The 26,444-nt window shown below is 36.3% G+C and overlaps 1 protein-coding gene across 3 annotated transcripts in view; it reads left to right on the forward strand.

Annotated features, from left to right (window-relative positions):
* Window positions 1–26,444, forward strand: part of BAZ1A (bromodomain adjacent to zinc finger domain 1A) — a 94,700-nt gene that overhangs the window by 33,046 nt on the left and 35,210 nt on the right. For all 3 annotated transcript variants that reach the window (XM_065900787.1, XM_065900797.1, XM_065900807.1), the window contains 9 exons: window positions 3,142–3,285; window positions 5,808–5,909; window positions 12,606–12,693; window positions 17,123–17,257; window positions 18,067–18,163; window positions 18,960–19,126; window positions 21,060–21,155; window positions 21,853–21,991; window positions 23,308–23,454. In XM_065900787.1, coding sequence (XP_065756859.1) covers window positions 3,142–3,285; window positions 5,808–5,909; window positions 12,606–12,693; window positions 17,123–17,257; window positions 18,067–18,163; window positions 18,960–19,126; window positions 21,060–21,155; window positions 21,853–21,991; window positions 23,308–23,454 — 1,115 coding nt within the window. The remainder of the gene's footprint in view (window positions 1–3,141; window positions 3,286–5,807; window positions 5,910–12,605; window positions 12,694–17,122; window positions 17,258–18,066; window positions 18,164–18,959; window positions 19,127–21,059; window positions 21,156–21,852; window positions 21,992–23,307; window positions 23,455–26,444) is intronic.

The following is a 26,444-nucleotide window of genomic DNA, read 5'->3' on the forward strand; positions in this document are numbered from 1 at the left end:
GAGTCATATGATAATTGTGTGTTTAATTTTTTTAGGAACTGCCATATTGTTTTCCACAGCAGCTGCACCATTTTGCATCCCCACCAGTAATGCATGAGGGTTCCAATATCTCTATATCCTCCCCAATACTCTTTATTTTCCATATTTTTTAATAATAGCCATCTTAGTGGGTATGAAATGGTATTTCATTGCAGTTTTGATTTTGCATTCCCTTTATGACTTAATGATGCTGAGCATTTTTTTCATGTGCTTATTGCCATTTGTATCCTTTTTGGAGAAGTGTCTATTTAGGTTCTTTGACCATTTTTGAATTGGATTTTTTTCTCTTTTTTTTTGAGTTTTAAGAGTTCTTTATATGTGTTGCCATATCTTTGTCTGGTTTGTGTATCAGGGTAATGTTGACCTTATGAGTTAAGGACTGTTCTCTCCTTTTCAATCTTTTGGAAGATTTTAAGAAAAATTGGTATTAATTCTTTAGAAGTTTGGTAGAACTCACCAATGAAGCCATCTGGTCCTGGGCTTTTCTTTGTTGGGATATTTATTTATTTATTTATTTTTGCGGTGCACGGGCCTCTCACTGTTGTGGCCTCTCCTGTTGCGGAGCATAGGCTCCAGACGCGCAGGCTCAGCGGCCATGGCTCATGGGCCCAGCCACTCCGCGGCATGTGGGATCCTCCCGGACCGGGGCATGAACCCATGTCCCCTGCATCAGCAGGCGGACTCTCAACCACTGCTCCACCAGGGAAGCCCTTGGGATATTTTTGATTACTGATTCAACCCTCTTAATAGTTACAGATCCATTTAGATTTTCTATTTCTTCTTGAGTCAATTTGTGTGTTTCTAAGAATTTGTCCATTTCATCTAGGTTATCCAGTTTGTCAGCATATAGTTGTCCATGGTATTCTCTTATAATCTTTTCCAGCTTTACTTCTGGTTTTAGTAATTTGAGTCTTTTCTCTCTTTAATCAATTCTTTTTTTAGGAGCAAATTATTCAGGAGTCATATATGATACTTTTTTATTAATTAATTTATTTTTGGCTGCATCGGGTCTTCGTTGCTGCACGCAGGCTTTCTCTAGTTTCAGCGAGCGGGGGCTTCTCTTTGTTGCGGTGCTCGGGCTTCTCATTGCGGTGGCTTCTCTTTGTTGCAGAGCATGGGCTCTAGAGCGCAGGCTCAGCAGTTGTGGCACACAGGTTTTGTTGCTCCGTGGCATGTGGGATCTTCCTGGACCAGGGCTCGAACCCGTGTCCCCTGCATTGGCAGGCAGATTCTTAACCACTGCGTCACCAGGAAGTCCCCATATATGATACTTTTAATTGAATGTTTATAAGTCTCAGAGTGAGAGGAAGTGAGTTGAGGGGGGAAGATAAGATGCTTTGAGAGTTTTAGATTCACCCATATAGTCTACATTTTGTTGATTCTTAAACCTCAGGGTGCTGTGGGACCAGTTAGTTTCTTCTATTAGTGTATAGTGCAAAGTTCCTAGCAGGAAATCCTGATTTTCTCTGTGCCTAATAGCAATATTAGACTTCGTTGGGGATACTAAAGATGTTCTCCTAAAGGAGAATATAAGCAAGCATACGCTAAAATGTACACTAATGAAAATAAGTGCAATTACCTTGTAAAAATCCACCAGCTTCCCAAAATGAATCAGCTCTAAATATACTGTTTGTCTTTCTGGAATTGTATGATTCTGTTTTGGCTGTAAATGCAAAAATGTATTTTGAAAACATGTAAGCAAAAGGGCAAACTACTTGTAACCACTCATCTACTTTCTGTCTCTATGGATTTCCCTATTCTGGATATTTCATGTAAATGGAATCTTTTTTTTTTAATTTTTAAAAATTTATTTATTGAGCGAATTTTGGCTGCGTTGGGTCTTCGTTGCTGCGTTCTGGCTTTCTCTAGTTGCGGCGAGTGGGAGGCTACTCTTCATTGCAGTGCATGGGCTTCTTTTTTTTTTTTTTCAACATCTTTATTGGAGTATAATTGCTTTACAGTGGTGTGTTAGTTTCTGCTTTATAACAAAGTGAATCAGTTATACATATACATATGTTCCCATATCTCTTCCCTCTTGCATCTCCCTCCCTCCCACCCTCCCTATCCCACCCCTCTAGGTGGTCACAAACCACTGAGCTGATCTCCCTGTGCTATGCGGCTGCTTCCCACTAGCTATCTGTTTTACGTTTGGTAGTGTATATATGTCCATGCCACTCTCTCACTTTGTCACAGCATGGGCTTCTCTTGTTGCGGAGCACGGGCTCTAGGCGCGTGGGCTTCAGTAGTTGCAGCATGCAGGCTCAGTAGTTGTGGCACAGGGGCTTAGTTGCTCCACGGCATGTGGGATCTTCCTGGACCAGGGATCGAACCCATGGCCCCTGCGTTGGCTGGCGGATTCTTAACCACTGCACCACCAGGGAAGTCCCTGGAGTCATATATTATATGGCCTTTTCCGTCTGGTTTCTTTAATTTACCATAATGTTTTAAAGGTTCATCCATACTATAGAGTGCATCAGTATTTCATTCCTGTTTTTTTGCTGAATAATGTTCCATTGTATGGCTATAGCAAATTTAAATTATTTGTCAGTTGAAAATTGGCACAGTAAAAATGAGATTGAGAAATATTTCAATTGTGGTGAGTGAGTCTGAAATTGCAGCCTATAAAATCCAGATACAGCAGGCAGAGGTAAGGGAAGCCAAAATAGGGTAGAGATAGTGAATAGGAAGCTTTCCAGAGATCAGAAATCACAATATAAGTTACAAAGAGAATAAAAAAGGTTATGATCAGGAGAATGTCAGAATTTTAAATATTGAATGCTTTGAAAAACTCTTGTAAGGCCTAATCTGTATAATGAGATATTATGCCAGTACTTGATTTTCTAAATAGTAACTTTAGTGATGAATATAATTGCTAAGAATCATGATAAATTGACTTTTAAAATAGTCTTGTATTGTGTTAAATCGTAGCTAACCTTTACTTAGATTGGATGTTACAGATTTTCTCTTTTGTTAAATTGGTTATAGTAACCAGCCATAGTTTCTACAAAATTGCTTTTCATTTGTTCAAAATAGATTGCTCTGAAATGTTTGATTATAAAATATCAAATGATTTGCATTTTTAAATGTATCATTTTCTTTCAGGTTACAGTGTAGGATTTTGGAAGTCCTCCCTCCATCACACCAAAATGGTTTTGCTAATGGACATGTCAGCAATATAGATGGAGAAACTATTATCATCAGTGATAGTGATGATTCAGAAACACAAAACAGTTCTTTTCAAAATGGGTAAGTGATTTTTAATAATTTTTAAAATGTATGAATTCCCTGGCTGTCCACACTTTCACTGCTAAAGGCCCGAGTTCAATCCCTGGTTGGGGAACTGAGATCCCACAAGCCATGTGGCACAGCCTAAATAAATAAGTATGTATGTATGTATGTATTTATTTAAGTAAGTATGTATGTATGTCAGATTGGGTACTGATATCCCATTGAAATAATTTTTTCTCTTCCTTTCTAGTCATACACTGGTATACTCTGCATCTAAACCATATGGTTCAACAACACCTTAGAATTTGCAAAAACTGAAACTTACCTAGTTAATTCTAGTCAGCTGCACAAGAACAATTGAAGCTCACTTTATTCAGTTATACATTCCACTTTTGTTTACTTGGGAAAATTCATTCTGTCCTTTATTATTCACTTTATGGTGCATATAGTAAAGAAACTCTGTAAGTTTCTGAGATTTAGTCAATTGACAGCTTTGGTCAGTTGAGTGCTCTTGGAGAAAAATCATATAAATCCATATAGATTGGCACTGTCTGCAGTGTGTGTACTGTATTTATATCATTTTGACTGTATCTTACTTTCATTACCCAATTGCCCAATGCTTCTCTTTATCATCCTTTCATATCATTTTCTTCTCTATAACCCCCACTTATATCCCCTTTACATATACGGTTGCATTCACAGAGGCAGCTTTTCCAGAATCTAACCACTTCTCTCTACTGCCACCACTACCCTCTTAGTCTGTACTGCCAACATTTTTCTCACTTAGTTTTATTGCATTAGCTTTCTAACTGGTATCCCTGTTTGCACTCTGTTCCTCTCATCCCAGCCAGAATGATCCTTCTTGAAGTGTAAGTTAAATCATTTTATCACCCCATTATTCAGAATCCTTCGGTATCTTTTTTCTTTTTTAAAAAAATTAATTAATTTATTTTTGGTTGCGTTGGGTCTTCGTTGCTGCGTGAGGGCTTTCTCTAGTTGCAGCGAGCAGGGACCACTCTTTGTTGCGGTGTGCGGACTCCTCATTTTGGTGGCCTCTCTAGTTGCAGAGCAGGGCTCTAGGCACACAAGCCTCAGTAGTTGCAGCACTTGAGCTCAGTAGTTGTGGCACACAGGCTCTGTAGTTGTGGCACACGGGCTTAGTTGCTCTGAGGCATGTGAGATCTTCCTGAACTAGGGATCAAACCCATGTCCCCTGCATTGGCAGGTGTATTCCCAACCACTACGCCACCAGGGAAGTCCCTCCTCTGGTGTCTTTACTCAAAGTAAAATTGAAAGCCCTTAATGATAACCCACAGTCTGGCCTTGCTGCTGCCTCTCTGACTGAACCTTCCTCTTTTTCTCCCTGTTGATTCTGCTTCTTGTGCAAACCATGCATGCCTTCCCCTCAGGACCTTTACACACTCTTTTCTCTCTTCCTTTAAAAACTCATTTCCCCAAGAGTTTTTTCATGGGTTGCTCCCTCATTTTTTTCAGATCTCTGCTTAAATGTCAACTTCTTGGAAGGCCTACCTGGTCAATTTATCAGGGATCATCACCCTATATGAAATAGAGACCTTTCACTCTGCACTCTATTCCCTTCATAGCACTTACCACCTACCCTGTCGTCTATTTTGTTTGTCTCCCCGCTGTATTTCTATTTTGTTCACCAGTGAATCCTTATTCTTTAGTATTTGGCACATTGTAAGCTCTTAACTATTTAGTGAATGGATGGATGCATGAATGAATATACCCTCAAAAGAGAAGAAAAAATGAGAAATTGGTAGGGGTGGGAATTAAATGTGTAGCCTCTTTGCTAGTTCTTGAAACAGGGTAAACTACATTATCTCCACTTTTGCTCTTAGATTACATAGCTAAAAATGGTTTAAAAGTAAATCCAAGAGCTGTTTATAAATTTATCTAACCTAAACTGGAGAGTCTGCTTATTCATCTGGAGTTAATTTCTTCACCCAAGGAAAATTTATTGAATGAGTAATTAAAGTACCTACCTAACATAAAATAGTGCTCTGTGCTATTTTGACTAATAAAATAGTGAGGCATATCAGTAACTTATAAAGTCATAATTAAAATTAAAATGCGTTAGATTCTGTTATAGTATGTCCTTAGAAACTAGATTTCATGTAAAATATCATGTTTCCAAACAAATTTTTTTTTAATTTTTTATTTATTTTTGGCTGCGTTGGGTCTCTGTTGCTGCATGCGGACTTTCTCTAGGGCTACTCTTCGTGTGGTGCGTGGGCTTCTCATTACAGTGGCTTCTCTTGTTGCACAGCATGGGCTCTAGGCATGTGGGCTTCAGTAATTGCGGCACGTGGGCTCAGTAGTTGCAGTGCATGGGCTCCAGGGCGCAGGCTCAGTAGTTGTGGCACACGGGCTTAGTTGCTCTGTGGCATGTGGGATCTTCCTGGACTAGGGATTGAACCCATGTCCCCTGCATTGGCAAGTGGATTCTTAACCACTGCACCACCAGGGAAGTCCCCCAAACAAATTATTAACTTATTTTGTGTCTTTGCTCTTTTTAGGAAGAAGAAAGATACAATTGATCCCTTATTATTCAAGTACAAGGTGCAACCCACTAAAAAAGAATTGTATGAGTGTGCTATTGTTAAAGCAACACAAATCAGGTAAAATTCCGTATCTTCTGTATGGTAGCTTAAAGTAGAATAATTATGTTCAGTTAAGGAGATTTGATGTGGAACAAATGGGTAGTAGCAAGTGATTGCTTCCCTTTTTAAAATACATGTATATTTATATGCTCATAGACTGATAATGTGATTCCTAGTGAACCATGAGCCCTTTGTCTAGTTTAGTAACTAACTCCAGATAGTCTTCACATCTAAAAAATTAAGAAGGATTCTATTTATGAAGCACTTCTCATGAGAGAACTCAGTTTTCAAAGCTGAGAAACCTGGTGCTTAGAAGTACATCACATTTGTAATATTATGTTCATTAGACACAAACACCTGATCAGTCTCTGCCCATTTCTGAGGAAGTTTAATAACAAAAAATAAGTATGTTTAAAAATTCCTGTTTGTGACCTAATCAAAAGATAGAGGAAGTCATGAAACAACCTAAGTGTCCTTTGACAGATGAATGGATAAAGCAGATGTGGTATATATATACAGTGGAATACTACTCAGCCATAAAAAGGATGAAATAATGCCATTTGCAGCAACGTAGATGGACCTGGAGATTATTATACTAAGTGAATTGTCAGACAGAGAAAGACAAACATCATGTGATATCTCTTATATGTGGAATCTAAAATATGACACAGGGCTTCCCTGGTGGCGCAGTGGTTGAGAGTCCACCTGCTGATGCAGGGGGCACGGGTTCGTGCCCTGGTCTGGGAAGATCCCACATACTGCAGAGCGGCTGCACCCATGAGCCATGGCCGCTGAGCCTGCACGTCCGGAGCCTGTTGCTCCGCAACGGGAGAGGCCACAACAGTGAGAGGCCCATGTACCGCAAAAACAAAAACAAAATATATATATATATATATATATATATATATATATGACACAAATGAACTTGTCTACAAAACAAAAACAGACTCAGGCATAGAGAACAGACTTGTGGTTGCCAAGGGGGATGGGGATCGGGGAGGCATGGATTGGGAGTTTGGGATAAGTAGATGCTTTGCATTCTATACATCTATTATGTATAGAATGGATAAACAACAAGGTCCTACTGTATAGCACAGGGAACTATATTCAATATCCTGTGATAAACCATAATGGAAAAGAATACGAAAAAGAATATATATATATATATATATATATGTATAACCAAATCACTTTGCTGTACAGCAGAAATTACCACAACGTTGTAAATCAACTATACTTCAATAAAATTTAAAAAATAAAAAAATAAAATGAGAAAGAGAGGTACTGAATGGTTAATATTTAAAAGAACTGGCTCTAGGTTACATTGATACATTTTAGGAAAATCCCTGTTGTTGAGGTTAGTCTCTTAGTCACCTGAAAGTAAGTAGTTGACATCATCAGCCAACTATCAACTTGTCACCTAGGATTCAGTCTTGCATTTTGCTTTATGTAAAATAATTTTACTTATTCTCTCATCCCTGTTGCCCTCCCCCCACCCATATACGCGTGAGTCCAAAGAAAAGTGATAACAATATTATAAATATTGAGTGGATCCTGAGTCAGGTATATTACTTTCTATAAACTGTATGGGTCTGTGCAGCTTTTTGTTTGTTTTGGGGGGCCTATCATTAATGTAAGATCTTTGGAGCATTCTCCACTTTATTGTATATTGAAAAATAGCATTTCCAAGATAATGCTCATGAATTATTCAAACTTTTGAATTTATTTAGTTTATGGGCTAATGAATAGCATAGTTGAGACAACCAGTGTTTTCCTTATTCATTGTTGAGCTTTTTCCTTTTTTTTTTGTTTTTAGTTCAAGATATGTTTTTTATGTAATGTAATTCCCTATTTAATATTTTTCACTTTTCTATTTACTTTTTGACTTATACTGTAAATATAATTCTGCTAGATCTTGGTTACAGTTGTATTAACTCATTTTCTTCTTAATTGGTGAGGCAAAGAATTATAAGGTGGAAAGTTATACTTGATAATAGAAGACTTAAATGACTTGCAGCTCTTTGTTAGCACCAAAAGATAATACTGTTCCACAGATGCAAAACACCTCAACAAAATACTAGCAAACAGAATCCAACAGCACATTAAACGGATCATACACCATGATCAAGTGGGGTTTATCCCAGGAATGCAAGAATTCTTCAGTATATGCAAATCAATCAATGTGATACACCATATTAACAAATTGAAGGAGAAAAACCACATGATCATCTCAATGGATGCAGAGAAAGCTTTCAACAAAATTCAACACCCATTTATGATAAAAACCCTCCAGAAAGTAGGCATAGAGGGAACTTAACTCAACATAATAAAGGCCATATATGACAAACCCACAGCCAACAGCATCCTCAATGGTGAAAAACTGAAACCATTTCCACTAAGATCAGGAACAAGACAAGGTTGCCCACTCTCACCACTATTATTCAACATAGTTTTGGAAGTTTTAGCCGCAGCAGTCAGAGAAGAAAAAGAAATAAAAGGAATTCAAATTGGAAAAGAAGAAGTAAAGCCGTCACTGTTTACAGATGACATGATACTATACATAGAGAATCCTAAAGATGCTACCAGAAAACTACTAGAGCTAATCAATGAATTTGGTAAAGTAGCAGGATACAAAATTCATGCACAGAAATCTCTTGCATTCCTACACACTAATGATGAAAAATCTGAAAGTGAAATTAAGAAAGCACTCCCATTTACCACTGCAACAAAAAGAATAAAATACCTAGAAATAAACCTACCTAAGGAGACAAAAGACCTGTATGCAGAAAATTATAAGACACTGATGAAAGAAATTAAAGGTGATACAAATAGATGGAGAGATATACCATGTTCTTGGAGTGTAAGAATCAACATTGTGAAAATGACTATACTACCCAAAGCAATCTACAGATTCAGTGTAATCCCTGTCAAACTACCAATGGCATTTTTCACAGAACTAGAACAAAAATTTTCACTGTTTGTTTGGAAACACAAAAGACCCTGAATAGCCAAAGCAATCTTGAGAAAGAAAAACGGAGCTGGAGGAATCAGGCTCCCTGACTTCAGACTATACTACAAAGCTACAGTAATCAAGACAGTATGGTACTGGCACAAAAACAGAAGTATAGATCAATGGAACAGGATAGAATACCCAGAGATAAACCCATGCACATATGGTCACCTTATCTTTGATAAAGGAGTCAAGGATATACAATGGAGAAAAGACAGCGTCTCTAATAAGTGGTGCTGGGAAAACTGACCAGCTACATGTAAAAGAATGAAATTAGAGCACTCCCTAACACCATACACAAACGTAAACTCAAAATGGATGAAATACCTAAATGTAAGGCCAGACACTAACAAACCCTTGGAGTAAAACACAGGCAGAATACTCTATGACATAAATCACAGCAAGACCCTTTTTGACCCACCTCCTAGAAAAATGGAATTAAAAGCAAAAATAAACAAATGGGACCTAATGAAACCTAAAAGCTTTTGCACAGCAAAGGAAACCATAAACAAGATGAAAAGACAACCCTTAGAATGGGAGAAAATATTTTCAAATGAAGCAACTGACAAAGGATTAATCTCCAAAATTTACAAGCAGCTCATGCAGCTAGCTCAAGGTCAAAAAAAAACAAAACAACCCAATCCAAAACTGGGCAGAATACCTAAATAGACATTTCTCCAAAGAAGATATACAGATTGCCAACAAACACATGAAAGAATGCTCAACATCATTAATCGTTAGAGAAATGCAAGTCAAAACTACAAGGCGATATCATCTCACACCGGTCAGAATGACCATCATCAAAAAATCTACAAATAATAAATGCTGGAGAGGGTGTGGAGAAAAGGGAACCCTTTTGCACTGTTGGTGGGAATGTGAATTGATACAGCCACGATGGAGAATAGTATGGAGGTTCCTTAAAAAACTAAAAATAGAACTACCATACGACCCAGCAATCCCACTACTGGGCATATACCCTGAGAAACCCATAATTCAAAAAGAGTCATGTACCACAATGTTCATTGCAGCCCTATTTACAATAGCCAGGACATGGAAGCAACCTAAGTGTCCGTTGATAGATGAATGGATAAAGAAGATGTGGCACATATATACTATGGAGTATTACTCAGCCATAAAAAGAAACGAAATTGAGTTATTTGTAGTGAGGTGGATGGACCTAGAGTCTGTCATACAGAGTGAAGTAAGTCGGAAAGAGAAACACAAACACCGTATGCTAACACATATATATGGAATCCAAAAGAAAAAAAAAATGGTCATGAAGAACCTAGGGGCAAGACAGGAATAAAGACGCAGACCTACTAGAGAATGGACTTAGGACACGGTGAGGGGGAAGGGTAAGCTGGGACAAAGTTACAGACTGGTAGTGTATGTATGGACATATATACACTACCAAATGTAAACTAGATAGATAGTGGGAAGCAGTTGCATAGCACAGGGAGATCAGCTCGGTGCTTTGTGACCAGCTAGAAGGGTGGGGTAGGGAGGGTGGGAGGGAGGGAGACACAAGAGGGAGGAGATATGGGGCTATATGTATATGTATAACTGATTCACTTTGTTATAAAGCAGAAACTAACACACCATTGTAAAGCAATTATACTCCAATAAAAACTTAAAAAAATAAAAAAGAGGTAGAGGGGAACCTTCAGAGACAGGTCAACCCATCATAATATGCAGACCTTATTTGGATCTTGATTCATATACTAACTGTACAAATGAAGCAAAACAGTTAAATCTGAACACTGAAAGGACATTTGATTATATTAAGGAATTATTGTTACTAATTTATATTTTACAAAATGCTTTGGTGGTTATGTTTTTTAAAGAGCCATTGTCTTTTAAAGACACATGCTGAAAAACTTACAGATGAAATAATATGATGTCTGGAATATGCTTCACATAATATGGAAAAGAGGAAGTATTTGAGTTATTGATGCAAAAAATAAAAGATAATACTGTTCCTATAATAAAGAGATGTTAATATTCCTGTAAGGAAGACTTGATATGATAGAGTAGCTCTGACAAGTAGAACTTTCTGCAATGATAGAAAGGTTATATGTGTGCTGTCCAGTATGGTGGAACTGTGGCTAGTAATAGTGAGGAACGGAAGTTTTAATTTTAATTTCATTTATTTAAAAAAAAAGAAAAAAACAAAACAAGGACTTTCCCTGGTGATCCAGCAGTTAAAACTTCACCTTCCAATGCAGGGTGTGCGGGTTCAATCCCTGGTCCAGGAGCTAAGATCCCACAAGCCTCTTGGCCAGAAAACCAAAAATATAAAACAGAAGCAATATAGTAACAAATTCAGTAAAGACTTTAAAAACAGTCCACATCGAAAAAGTCTTAAAAAATAAATATATGGCTAATACGTGCCAGGTAGGACAATACAATTCTTGAGGACTAGTATATTTAGTCAATAGTCAAAACATAATTACCTTCTCAGCTACTGTATGGTGCTGGGATCCTTTTTCAGATCCTTTTATTCGTATAGTCCTTCCTGTAGTTTAGGAAAAAAATATATATTTGGGGGAGGGCTACTACTTAAAAACGCCTATATTGTTTGTTTACTCATAGAAGCTTTTAACTTGGTTTTTTTTTGAAAGGAATACTTTAAATTCAGTTCAAACATTTGCTTTCTTTCCAGAACCTTTCCAGAAATACTTGTGTGTTATTTTTTTGTTCTGCTCTGTGTGTGGTGGTGGTGCTGTTTTTTAATTTGAGAGCAAGTGAAAATGAAAAATAGTGTATTTTTAAAATCATAATAACTCTAACTCTCTTTAATTTTAATCCCATGAATTTGTTGGCTGCCATATGATGTTTAAATACAGAATATTTTAGAATTTGATAAAAACCCATGTTCAGTTCTATTCACAATATCCTTTTGAATGTTGATTTACATAGTATTATGTGATAATATCTGGTAGTCTACGAATTTTAATTATGTTAAGAGTTTTAATGGTGATACTTGTAGGAATGATCATCTAATTTTATAAAATTTGGTTTACTCTGTGGTATATTTTCCTTGAGGTTTATTTGATTTCTAACTGGTTCCTAATTAACAAATGCATATGCTGGGTTTTTTTTTTGTTTTTTGTTTTTAAAGGTCAAAGTGCTATGGCAGGGGGTGGGGGAAGGGAAGGTTTTTTTTTTTTTTTTAATTTATTTATTTATTTATTTAATTTTGGCTGTGTTGGGTCTTCGTTTCTGCGCGAGGGCTTTCTCTAGTTGCAGCGGGCGGGGGCCACTCTTGATCGCGGTGCGCGGGCCTCTCACTGTCGCGGCCTCTCTTGTTGCGGAGCACAGGCTGCGGACACACAGGCTCAGTAGTTGTAGCTCATGGGCCCAGTTGCTCTGCGGCATGTGGGATCTTCCCAGACCAGGGCTCGAACCCGTGTCCCCTGAATTGGCAGGCAGATTCTCAACCACTGCGCCACCAGGGAAGCCCCGTATGCTGTTTTTGTAATGGACTTTTATGGTAGATCCACTCAAGCTGATTTTATAACATTCTACATAAATACTTCTATTTGAAGTTTCTCGTAACTTCTATATAACTACTATTGGAAAATGAAATTTTCTTCTTTTCCTAGGCTTGAAATTGAGGTTATGCATTCAAAAGAGATGATGGAGTTCAGATTGAATTCTTTGATACTAACACTTTCTTCTTTCTCCTCCTTTTCCCCTTGTAGCCGCAGAAAACACCTATTTTCTCGTGATAAACTAAAGCTTTTTCTGAAGCAACACTGTGAACCACAAGATGGAATCATTAAAATTAAGGTAATTGGAACAGTGATATTATTTGTTGGAAAGAAGGGGAAAAAAGAAAAATGAGCGATGTTATAAAGTTGTAACATTGTAGAAATGTTACTCCAAATTTGGTTGAAAATAGCTCTCTTTTTATCTGGAGCCAGTTTTAGTAATTTTCGTTGGATTAAATACTGTTTTTTGCAATTGCTAGAATTGCTAAGTGGGTCAGGTACTTCCACTTTTTTCCTTGTGTAAAAAAGGTCAACCAGGGCTTCCCTGGTGGCACAGTGGTTGAGAGTCTGCCTTCCGATTCAGGGGACACGGGTTCGTGCCCCGGTCCGGGAAGATCCCACATGCCGCGGAGCGGCTGGGCCCGTGAGCCATGGCTGCTGAGCCTGTGCGTCCAGAGCCTGTGCTCTGCAACAGGAGAGGCCACAACAGTGAGAGGCCCGCGTACCGCTAAAAAAAAAAAAAAGGTCAACCAAGACAGATGAGAATAGAGGGAAAACTTGGAGAAAGAAAAGTTATGGGGAGAAATCCCTGGTGGTCCAGTGGTTAGGACTCCACCTTTCCACTGCATGGAGCGTGGGTTCAATCCCCGGTTGGGGAACTAAAATCCCGCAAGCCACGTGGCTAAAAAAAAAAAAAGTTATGCGTGTAGGGCAGCTAGTGCTTTCTAATAGTGTAGTACTGGCTCACAAAAACAGATTCAAAGAACAGTGCTAAAATAGATCCTACTAGATAGGAAAACAATATATATATAATAAAAAGAATCTCAGAGACCAATACTAAGCAGATAGATTATATTTTATTCATAACCATTCAGAGGGAAAAAATCAAGTTTAGAAACCTCACATTGTATGCTAAGTAAAAAGTTAAATGGTGAAACTAAAACTGATTTTTTTTTAATGAGAAATATTTAACTCATACTGGGAGAGAGACACTAAGTAGAAAAGCAAAAGAATGTGTTAGATGTATGCATGTGTCAAAAATCAGCTACTGTATGCTTAAGATTTGTGCATTTCACCATATGTAAATGTTACATCAAAAGAAAAGATATGAAGTAAAAGAATAGATGATTTACTCTATGTGAAAAGTAGCATTTCAAATCTAGAGACCAAGATAGATTATTTAATAAATAGAACTGGGACCCTTGGTTAACTATTTGAAAAAATAAAGTTGGGTCTAACTCCAAAAAAAAACAGGACATGAGATAACTTTTTTTTTTTTAAACATCTTTATTGGGGTATAATTGCTTTACAATGGTGTGTTAGTTTCTGCTTTATAGCAAAGTGAATCAGTTATACATATACATATGTTCCCATATGTCTTCCCTCGAGGTAATTCTTAATGTCATTTATGCTGAAGTACTTAGAAGGAGCAGTAGAAAAGAAGTACCAAAGATGAGATTGATTTGACAATATAAACTTATGTAGGTTTAAAAATGTCATGAATATATTTCAAGGGCAAGTGCTGGAGGAAAAATACTTTCAGTGAATACAGTGAAGAGCTCAAATCAATTATAAAACATAAGCACCCCATTAGAAAAAGAGACAGACATGATCAAACTTCACAGTGGATGAAGTATTAAAACTTGAAAACACATAAGAATCATCTGAAATAAATAATTTTTAAAATATTTGTCTTTGATAAGAGAACATAATTTAAGCATTCTGTCTATATAGTATTGAACAGGTAGCCATGTAGAATGATGCCTGCAAAAAGTTGATTTAGATACTTGTGATAAGTGGCTAGAACAGTGCCTGACACTTGATAGGCAGTCAGTGAATATGTGAGTAGTTGCATATGTGTATCATAACTAGCCAGCTTAACTTTCTAAGATCTCTTACACATCAGTGAACAAAAACAACCTAATTAGGGAAAAAATGTTGAAGGACATCAGCAGTTATTCACCAAGGAAAACAAAGTCAGTAAACATGAAAAGAAATTCAACTTTACTTAATAAATATTGAAAGTTAAGGTGACAGTAAGCATTTTTCTCTTAGAGTGTAATGAAAGATGGTTAGTGGATATTCTAGTATACTTGCACACACGCACACACCCCCTCAAAACAGCAACGTTTGGGGACTTCCCTGGTGGTCCAGTGGTAAAGAATCCGTCTTCCAATGCAGGGGACGCGGGTGCTATCCCTGGTCGGGGAACTAAGATCCCACATGCCGCGGGGCAACTTAAGCCCGTGTGCCACAACTACTGAGCCTGTGTGCTCTGGAGTCCGCAAACCACAACTAGAGAGCCTGTGTACCACAATGAAAGATTCTGCATGCCACAACTAAGACCCGATGCAGCCAAATAAATAAGTAAATAACAACAACAAAGTTTGATAACCTGTGTGTGAGTGTAGACTGCTGTTACGAGTACCTGCAAGAACAGAAAGATGTGGTATTTTTGTTTATTGTGTGTGTTGTGTGTGTGAATGAGGACACCTTGGCAATTAATATATTAAAACCTATTTTGACCTTTTTTGGGTATGTATTTGAGAAGAAACCACCCATTCATACTTAAAGGGCAGTTCTCTACATTCACAGGTTTTTTTAAGTGGGATAGTAGACAGCCATCTTAATGGAATTTATTTTAATGTAAAATCTTAATGGACTCTAGATTTACTCTGATGGCCAGAACTGATTGACTTTTAGGTGTTAACAGCTATGTTCTACCAAAAGTAAAAATATTATATAGAAAATTGAATTCCAAGTAGAAGCATTCCTGTTTTGTTAATAACTTAAAATTTTGTATCATCACATTTTCTGTATTTCTGTAAATGGCATTTTTTTTTTTTTGGAGAGAAAGAGTGATGATCTTGGCCATTAGACCAGAAGTAATCTTCAGAATTGCTTAATCAAAAATAAGAAGTGTAGGGGCTTCCCTGGTTGTTCAGTGGTTAAGAATCCATCTTCCACTTCCTTGGTGGTGCAGTGGTTAAGAATCCGCCTGCCAATTCAGGGAACATGGGTTTGAGCCCTAGCCCGGGAAGATCCTACATGCCACAGAGCAACTAAGCCTGTGCACCACAACTACTGAAGCCCACGCGCCTAGAGCCTGTGCTCTGCAGCAAGAGAGGCAACCACAATGAGAAGCCCACGCACCGCAATGAAGAGTAGCCCCCACTTGCCACAACTAGAGAAAGCCCACGTGCAGCAACGAAGACCCAATGCAGCAAAAAATAAATAAATAAATTTATTTATTTTAAAAAAGAATCCGCCTTCCAATGCAGGGGACACAGCTTCGATCCCTGGTTGGGGAACTAAGATCCCACATGCCACGGGGCAGCTAAGCCTACGCACTCTAGAGCCCACACGCCACAACTAGGGAGCCCGCGCTCTGGAGCCTACGCACCGCAACTAAAGATCCTGCATGCCACACCGAAGATCCCGCGTGCCACACCTAAGACCTGATGCAGCCAATTAAATAAATAAATATATTTAAAAAAGAAGAAGAAGTTTAGAGTTGGACATGGATGAAACGTGAACAAGTTCCAAATACGAAGTAGAAGGAGAGAAACTCTTGATTTTAGCAAATTATCCTAGAACCACACCACTCATGGTAAAGATGAGGTTGACTTCTCCAAACATAAATTTTGAGTTGAAACTTTATAGAAATTGATCAGTATTTCTGCTTTTATCCAGACCAACTTTAAAATTTGATACATAAAGTATCTAAGTTATCACTCCAAACTGGGGGGAAAATCTATTCAGCAGTTAGAAATGGCTAAAAATATATTGGTTTAATACAATGGGTTTTTTAATATTAAATATATGGATTTTTTATTTACATAGGAAATCTCATACAAAATTAGTCAAAAGCAAACAAAAAAGATTATTGTATAAATGTAATTTTGAGATAGTTTTAGAATTCAGGAAACTTGAAGCATTCTTGAGTACTTTATGGTGAAGCAATCCTTTGAATTGTTTTATTTATGGTAAATCTGATTAATTATATCTTTTTTTTTTTAATATTTTTTTTTTAAAGGGCTTCAAATGCTTGGCTTATTTATTTATTTATTTTTGGCTGGGTTGGGTCTTCATTTCTGTGCAAGGGCTTTCTCTAGTTGTGGCAAGCGGGGGCCACTCTTCATTGCGGTGCACGGGTCTCTCACTATCGCGGCCTCTCTTGTTGCGGAGCACAGGCTCCAGACGCACAGGCTCAGTAGTTGTGGCTCACAGGCCCAGCCGCTCCACGGCATGTGGGATCTTCCCAGACCGGGGCTCGAACCTGTGTCCCCTGCATCGACAGGCAGATTCTCAACCACTGCGCCACCAGGGAAGCCCTATATAGTTTTTTAAAGGATCAAGAAATAAAATATATGTTACTGCATAATACACATAAAATTCTAATGGTTTTGACCTGGTCTTTAACAGTAATCATATGACATGTTAGAGCTTATCTATATATGGTTTACTAATGTGTTATTATTGTACCCTGTGTCTTTTTTTTAATGAAGGCATCATCTCTTTCAACATATAAAATAGCAGAACAAGATTTTTCTTATTTTTTCCCTGATGATCCACCCACATTTATCTTCAGTCTGGCTAACAGAAGAAGAGGGAGACCTCCCAAACGAGTATCTATTAGTCAGGTAAGTAGAGAATAGATAAAAACTACATTGTAGTTCTTAATAAAACTAACCACAATTAAGAGTGGGATTTGGCTCCCTTCCCCTCTGTAGCCTGTAAGAAGGAACACATTCCTTCACACACAGAAAAGGTGTGTACTGTATGTTAATAACTGCTTAGCAATGCGGCTTGTAGAAGTTTCACGGGTGAATTAGACATGATTCTCATGCCACAGGGATTTTATACTGAAGTGGAAGCAAGCCTATAAGCAATCACTAAAATGTAAAGCAGAATGAAATACAGGGAATAAATTATGGAATTGAAATGTAAAGATCATTTAAAAGGTACGAGATAATGATATCACAATTAAGCAGGCTAGAGACCTTAATTTCCCAAGAAATAAAGTAAAAATAAACTTTTGACATGTTTAATATTGGCTACAAAAATGTCTCTGACATGTCTTTTCTCTGTCTCATTCTTATTTGACGTCTACACCATCTAATTTATAAAGTACCCTGGAAGATTTTTGTTTGTTTGTTTTTCTAATGCATATTTTTAAGGCTCCTCTTATATATTACTGGTTGTTTTTCCTGGGAGGTTTTTGTAGTAATTTGTAGAACTATAGGATTAACTCATATTCTATATGTTACTATGATTAGAGTTAATAAATGTTCAGTTATACTTTAAATAAAACCTTAGTATAAAGTATAATTGAATTTTTTGTTTTTTATTTTTACTGTAAGAACAAAGCAGACCATAAGTTTACAACTTTAGTGGTTCTACAACTTTAGTTTTCTGGGTTTTTGTTTTTGGTTTGTTTTTTTTTTTTTAGGAGGACAGCATTGCTAATAAACAGACTGTTGCAGGTTATAGGAACAGAGCTACTAAAGAAAGAGACAAACTTTTGAAACAAGAAATGAAATCACTGGGTGAGTTTTAATGTAAAGGATATACCAAACATCTTGGCAAACAAAACAGGCTTAATAAATGTTAGTTCTCCAATTCCTTCACCTTCATTTGTTGTCTGCCTTCTTAACACCTTGTTTCTCTCCAAAAACTGTTAGTTATAGGAAAGAATATTTCTCTGTGCCCAGGCAGGGGGTGTTTCTAAAATGGCATATTTCTGTTTTTGTTTTTCTTAAGCATAGTTTTTTCCCTCAGATTATAATTAATTTCTTTACTAAATGAGACCTCTGTTTATCTCTTAAAACAGTATTTCAGGGCATAACATATCCCCTGTTGAACTGACCTAATGCTAGATTAAGCACAAGTTGGCAGTTTCTAGGGCTTTCAAACTGTTTTGGGCCATTTTTGTTTGATTCCTACAGCCTTATAAAACACTGCTTCCCAAATGTGACTGTACACAGGAATCACTTACAAATCTTACTAAAATGAAGATTCTAAATTAGTAGACCTGGGTGGGAGAAGAGATTCTGCATTTGCAACAAGGTGATACCTTGCTGCTGGTCTTAGGACCACACTTTGAATAGCAGGGCTTTCAAAGGCAGGTATATCTGTTTGTCCCACCGCAGTAGTTTGTCTTAAACACAGCCAACTTGCTCTTCCCATTTTAAGCACTTGCTGACTCCCTCCAGGAATTTACAACCCCTGGGAGTCTCTCTTGATCTCATTTAACCTTAAGATATTTCAGGGATTCTTTTGTTACATTAAAAAAATGTGTTATTTTCTGTCTGTGTACCTTTCTAAGTTTGACCTTCTCCACAGCTTTTGAAAAGGCTAAATTAAAAAGAGAAAAAGCAGATGCCCTAGAGGCAAAGAAAAAAGAAAAGGAAGATAAAGAGAAAAAGAAGGAAGAATTGAAGAAAATTGTTGAAGAAGAGAGACTGAAGAAGAAAGAAGAAAAAGAGAGGCTTAAAATAGAAAGAGAAAAGGTATACTCAAGTATATTAGTTACTCCCTCCACAGATAGTTAATAGTATTTTATATACTTAAATTCATGGTTAATTTTTCAAATGCTTTTATCACTTTCATTTACATTTATAGTTTGCATAGAGCACTGATAAACAGTACTGGTTTATCTCCCTTTTGCTTTGGAAGATTTAATGAATGATTTAAGGTTCAACATATATGCATGCCTTTACACCTCAAAGCCTCTTCTAAAGTACAATTCTAAAGTTGATTTTCTTCATTATTTAGACTTCCATATTTAGGGAAGACAATATATGTAAAACTTTCAAAAGTAAAATACATTGTTAGAAAAGTACAGTAAAATGCATGATTAATAAGAATTAGTGCAGTGTTCCTATTCTCCTTAAAGAATAAGGTATCTGTGATAATAGGTATTTCAGCAAATCTTTGGTTATAATCTTCAGCGGTAGATATTCCTTAGAGAATTCTATAGCTAGTTTCTTCTAAAGTCAGTCATTGTCATTGGTTTTCTGGGATATTCACAAGTAGCCTAGGTGTTACACATTGTGCTCATTTAAATTGCATGTGTTTCTCGAATTATTTCATATAGCGCCTTGGGTGGGAGTAGAGAGTGTCTGATACATGTTTACTCCAGAAAAATGTAGAAAACAAGAAAAAAAAAACCACTTGTAATGTAAATGGTAACATTTAGAGATAGCATTAATACTTTGATTAATTTATTTCTAGTCTTTATTCTGGGCCTTGAAGAATAAGATCCAGTATTTATAATTTTGTATATATATTTTTTGTTTAACATTATAAACATTCCATCATGGTATTAAATAAACTAAATAAGTGAGGTGGAATTTTTAGTGACTGCATATAATCGTTAATCAAATAGATATAGGTAAACGTTTAAAAATTTTTGCTCATAAATAATGATACTTTGTTCAAATTTATGAACAAAAGTCTTTCCTCTTTTTGGATTGTGTCTCTGGATAAATTTGTAGAACTGAAATAATAGGTCAAGGGTAAGAACATTTTTAAAACTTTCTATACATGGTGGACATAAGTATTTGTTTGCCAGAGGTACTTATGTATATTCACTTAGCAACAGTGAATGAAAATACCCATCTCGTTACATCCTGCAAGAATTATTTGCGGGGAAGGGGAGCTTATTTCAGCAGACTGCTCGAAGCACAGTTAATAAGTTCTGTAACTATCTAGTTGTTTCATGTTAAATTTGATAAGCGTGTATCTGTTTATTTTCAGTGTTACTAAATTTCAAAGAAAGAATATTAACGTATATTAAACATATATATTATTACATACATTAACATATATTTATTGGAAATAATTATAATAAAATATTTTGTTTACATTTTGCTTTATTAGAGACTTTTTAGGGTCAGTATTTATCTTGCAGTTTCAAATACCAGACACAAGAAGTAAGGGTTTCAAAAGACGGAGTGAGCGAAAAGTTCACCAATTGTATACTGTCCCCTCTGTGTGTCTCTAGGCAGTTAGTCAGGTTTAAATGAATCTTGAAAACAAATGTATTACAAATATAAGAGGAGGTTTTATTTTAGGTACTCTAATAACTTCTTACCTCTTTAGTTAAGATCTAATTGATTTAAAGTAGAGGGAGAGCTGCTATAGACAGGGTTGGATTGAATTAATATTTATCCAGGAGCTGCTATGTGTTGAACATTTTTCGTCTTTGTAGCAGTTCTGTCAGGCAGGCATTGTTTTCATCAGTGGTTTTAACACTTTGATGTGCATCAGAATCACCAGAAGTGCTTATTAAAACATCAGTTGCTGGGTCCCAAACCCAGAGTTCATGGTTCAATAGGTCTAGGTAGGGCTCAAGTAATTGTATTTCTTACTAGTTCTGAGGTGATGCTGATGCTGCCTTATAAATTTCTTATAAGAATTTTTATTAACCTTTTGTTTTAGGAAAGAGAGAAATTGCGTGAAGAAAAGAAAAAGTATATGGAATACTTAAAACAGTGGAGTAAACCTAGAGAAGATATGGAATGTGATGATCTTAAGGTATGAGCATGTTCTGTGATGTTTCACACACCTGTGTAACCGAGGAAATAGCCAGTTAAGCAAATGCTTATATTTAGAGTTCCAAAGTAACATTGTTAGTATTTTATAACAAGCTTTGATAATGATTCTTATTCTGTGGAAATAGTTGGTCATCTGTGCTATCCTTGGTAGTCCAGTAACCACCGGGGCCAGGCGTACATTTAGTTTGATTGCTAGACAAAGGTTCTGCTCATCTCCAGAAATAACCAAAGTATCCAAACCAAACTCGTTCATCTCGGTTTATAAGGAACCATTTCTAAGTCAATAGATGATGGATTAATTCTGTTTCATATCCTAAGGAAAATACTGCATTGAAGATCATATTGACATGGCTAATGCCTTGACCTCAGAATCGAGGTTAGGAGTCCTTCTTAACTAGGAAAGGTAGTCAGAAGTATAGTTCAGCCTAAAGATATGTTCTTAGTTTGATGAAGGAAAAAGTCCCTAGAGACTGTGATTTAGTAAAGTTGGAATAAAGCCACAGCATCTATAATTTTTAAAGTTCCAAAGGGGATTATGATAAACATCCAGTGTTGAGAACCACATGAAATAATTCTTTACATGAAATTATTCTTTTAGGTAAAGAGTATATCATATCTATCTTTTACAATTTCCTGTACTTGGTTCAAATAGTTATATAAATTGTTTAATCTTGCAGGAACTTCCAGAACCAACTCCAGTGAAAACTAGACTACCTCCTGAAATCTTTGGTGATGCTCTGATGGTTTTGGAGTTCCTTAATGCATTTGGGGAGCTTTTTGATCTTCAAGATGAGTTTCCTGAGGGAGTTACCCTAGGCAAGTGCTATTGCTGTGTTGTAGTTCACGCTAAAATTAGTGGCTTAAAGGAACAAGTTATTCTCTCTCAAAGTTCTGTGGAGTCACTGGACCCAGCTCTCCAGTCCTTTCTTGAGGTCCTTCATGTGATTACAGTCACACAGTGGCTGGGACTGAAGTCATCTGAAGGCTCATCTGGCTAGATGTTCAAGATGGCTTCTTCACACACGTGCCTGATGCCTCGGTGCTCCTCCACATGGCGTCCCACTCCATCAGAGTAGCCTGCACTTCTTATGTGGCAGCTGAGTGCTCCAAGAGTCTGGAAGCAGAAACTGCCAGTTTTCTTAAAGGCCAGGCCTGGAACTCGCAAGCCTTACTTCTGCCATATTCCATTAGTTAGGCCTACTGGGATTCAAGGAGGCAAAGGAATAGACTCTACTTCTTGAGGGTGGCGTGGTATGTAAGTGCAGGGAGGGGAGAAATTGACAGCCGTATTTGGAGACAAGTTATTGCCTAACTTTAATTTATGATTCTATTTTGCCTCTGCACTTACATACTATTACTTTTTATTTACATCATTTATAAGAGCTAAATTAGTATGAGAAGGGCTTTGGATCCCATTTTAGATTTTTAGCTGACCAATAGCAAAATAATTTTCTTAAGATCCAAATAAAGATTCTCAAAGACAGAATTATAATGCCACTCTTACTTTAATAAGAGTAAATTCTTCAGGAGGGCTTTCACATTCCCTCAGTTTTTCTTTATGAGCTAGGTGAAGCATGAATCATTGTGCCTTACAGATCAAGAAGGTCTAAACAACACTGGTTTAGGTAAGAAGTTTAGGTTAGATGAATTAGATGAGAAACATTTGTGACTTGAACACAATTTTAGGATTACACCTAATGCTGATGATTACCTCTTATGTGCACTATTTGGTAAACAGTAATGTCCCACATAGGTCTTCAGAACAGTGGGACAACAATAACAAATCTTTGGCATTGTTATTCAAGTTAGAGTAAAATTATGATTTTTAATATATGCCTTAATTTGCATCTCAAATTTAAACTTAGATGAAATACTGTATCGATCTACTGAGACTAATTTGGCTTTCTTTGAATGCAGTGATTTTGGCTTATGATTTTATTGTATTTTATTGTAATCATTATAAATTATTTTTGATTTTGGCTTGAATAATACTTGGCTCTACTTTGATAAATGGGCAGTTAAGAAAATAGTTACACAGGCTATTGTTGATTAAAATGTTTATTATTCCAATGGAGTTGTTTTTTCAGTACATGACCAGAACTTTAAATTCATTTTAAACATTTTATTCGCAGAAGTGTTAGAGGAAGCTCTTGTAGGAAATGACAGTGAAGGCCCACTATGTGAATTGCTTTTTTTCTTCCTGACTGCCATCTTCCAGGCGATAGCTGAAGAAGAAGAGGAAGTAGCCAAAGAGCAAATAACTGATGCTGACACCAAAGGTCAGAATCCAGTGTTATTGCTTGCTGATAGTAGCTTTGTAGTGAAACTGATTTTTGATTAGTTAATTTTTAACTTTACTTGGCTTTTACAGTTATAAAATTACTTGATTTTTGAGTCATATACTACTAGCAACACATCATCAGTTGTCTTAGAACAACTTTGTTTTAATGTATCCTGTTTCTGATGGCCTTAAAAATGCTGCAGCCCCCACCCCACCAATCTATCTTGCTTTTTACTCCTTTAGATTTCTCCTGCTATTTAGGAGCATTACAGATTTCATTGACTAGTATCTGTAATTCCAAGAAATTATACTAAATAGCACTAATTTTTTTCCCCCACCTAAGGAATTACTTCAATTGTTGTTATTAATACTTTAAATTGAAAATATTACCACTGATTTCATTTCCTATCTGACAATTTTTAGACCAGAGTTAAATAAAATTTAGTTTTTAAATTTCACTAATTGGTTTGAACTAGAAATTTTGCTCTTTAAATTCTATACAGTTAAGTATCTAGAGTCAGCGTGTGATACATATTAATGTAGGAATGATTCTTGGGGAAACTCTTTTTTATTTTTAATACAGAGAACAGTATGTTCACTGTTTTATTTAGGATTTACCTCAATCAGGGGAATTGTTAAGCATTTATATTAAAAGGTTGATTTGACTTCCTGAATAATGCTCTCTGTGAATTTTGCCACATATGAGATGGGACTATTAAACAATACTTTAGTGTATTCCATAAAAATTTACAATAAGAGATAACTATTTAGAGACATCTTGATAGCAGAATCTTGGTAGAAAAAAAATGGGACATTCCTCCATTCAGTTAGCATGGTTGCCCATAGATAATTTGAGCTAATTTCCTTTATGCCTGGTCGATGAAGCAATAGGATAATTATGAGTATGTAGCCAATGTCAGCTGCCTTTTGATTTTACAGGCTGAGTTCAAGCAAAATATATTCTCTAGCTTGAGTGCTAATCACCATAGGTCCCTTATCAAGGCCATTTTAGCAATGTGGTCCTCATTGTCATCTCAGATGATTTAGTCAATTAAATGAAACTCTACTAAAGGGAAGACAGAAGGGTAAATCCATTTATAATACATCTAAAGATTTTCTGATGACAAGTATGAGCACTAAAGATGGATTATCTGTGAGAGACAATGTAACGTATATTCATTCTTTTAGCCTTTAGGTTTTCTTAATGACCAATAACATCACAGTGTTATTGACCAAATTCTGACCTTAATACAAGACATAAAGCTTTTTTTAATTCAGGATTTGAAGCAGGTGAATTTTGTAGTTTTGGAAATCCTGATGACAAACAGTGAGGTCAAAAGGAAATTTTATTGGAAAATCAGCTAATGTAAAGGAAACACATATGTAATTGTTGACATTTGTATTGCCATTATATTTTCTATTCATGATTTGTTTGATCTGCAATTTTTATGGCTCTACTCCTATGCAGAACTGTCTATAAAGTCTACCTCTGAATAAGTATTGACCATTAAATAAAGGTTTTAATACTCCTTTTGAAACTATTTAAATGTTAGGGAGGGAGAAAAAAATACTCCAGGAATTTCACCCTTCTCCCACTTGCATATTATTATTGGCCACATTTTAAATGGTCATTTCAGTTTCATTAAGGGCCCTAGGCTGTTCCCCCGGGTATTTTTCATATGTTCTCCCATCTCAGTAACAAAAAAGCTCTTCCATAGTCTTCCTGAAAGCAACTGAATAATCAAATGGGATTGAATATTCTTTTACTTCCTCTTTAGCTGGTCTTATTATGTAAGGTGTTTCTTGCTATTTTTAGAAATCGGGAAATTGGGCAGAAGGTAAAAGCATGAATTTATCTTAGTGATGGAAAAACTGAGGTTCAGTGCGGTTATTTACTGAAGATCACAAAGATAGTAAGTGACCACAAAGCTAGTAAGACACTGTATATATATGCGTTGTTTCATTTAATCCTCATACCACCCTTGTGAGGAAGATGTAATCATTTTCTGCCTTTTACATATAAAGAAACTTAGTCTTAAGGAGTTTAATTAACTTGCCCAAAGACATTTGGCTAATAAGAAAGTGACAGGATAAAAACTCAGGCACCCTGGCCTAGAGCCTCATAATGATTGTTATATTACCTTATTATATGGCAAAGAAGTAATTATCTGTCTTCAAGAACATCTAATTTCTTTGACCTTTGGTCTGCCTGTTTTTATATCAAATCTTGGAAATTTTGACCAGCAATGTTTTAACTCTTCTATTAAAAATATCAATTCCTCTTGTGAGTCTTACATCATGAACTTAAATGCCTTTCAAAGTACAGGAAAAAGAGCATTCTCCTTATATAGAATAGTTTTGTGTATTTGCTGAGATGTTATTGTTTAGTGTTGAAATTGTGTGTACCTAATTCTAGATTATGATGGTGATAAATGTATCTCTTTCACATAGTCAAGCCATATACAGTTCAGCTATATTCTCTTGGTATGATGTACCTGAGTGACTGTCTCGGCAAATCCTAGAATGATATTTACAGTTTCTTGAGAGTGCAATTTGGTAGATAACTGAGTTAAAGAATACATATTTTAACATGTTAAACACAACTAAAAGTAAGCTGTCATTTTGTTGGTTGTCCATTTCCTAAGGCCTTTGTCCTAGGAAAATTATAACTTACTATAGATAAAATAGGTTGAATTGCTGCAAAGGAAGAGAACCAGTACACTTATACAGCTCTGTAACTAGGACTGTTGTTAATTTTAGACTGCCTGTATTAATTTTAAATTTGTTTGGCTTTATATGTAAAATGAAAATTGAAAAAGTTTTAGGTCTCGTATTTCCCTAGTGAGGAAGAATATGATGTCTGTCATTTTGACTAGATTCATGGCCTGGTAGGAATAACTTATGCACATATGTAGCACTTAGTCAGATAACTTCTCCTGTGTGGTAGTGTTTATGCTTTAAATGCCATGAAATTGTCAATGACTATAA

This window comes from Phocoena phocoena, chromosome 2, assembly GCF_963924675.1.
Source record: "Phocoena phocoena chromosome 2, mPhoPho1.1, whole genome shotgun sequence".
Lineage (NCBI taxonomy): Eukaryota > Metazoa > Chordata > Mammalia > Artiodactyla > Phocoenidae > Phocoena > Phocoena phocoena.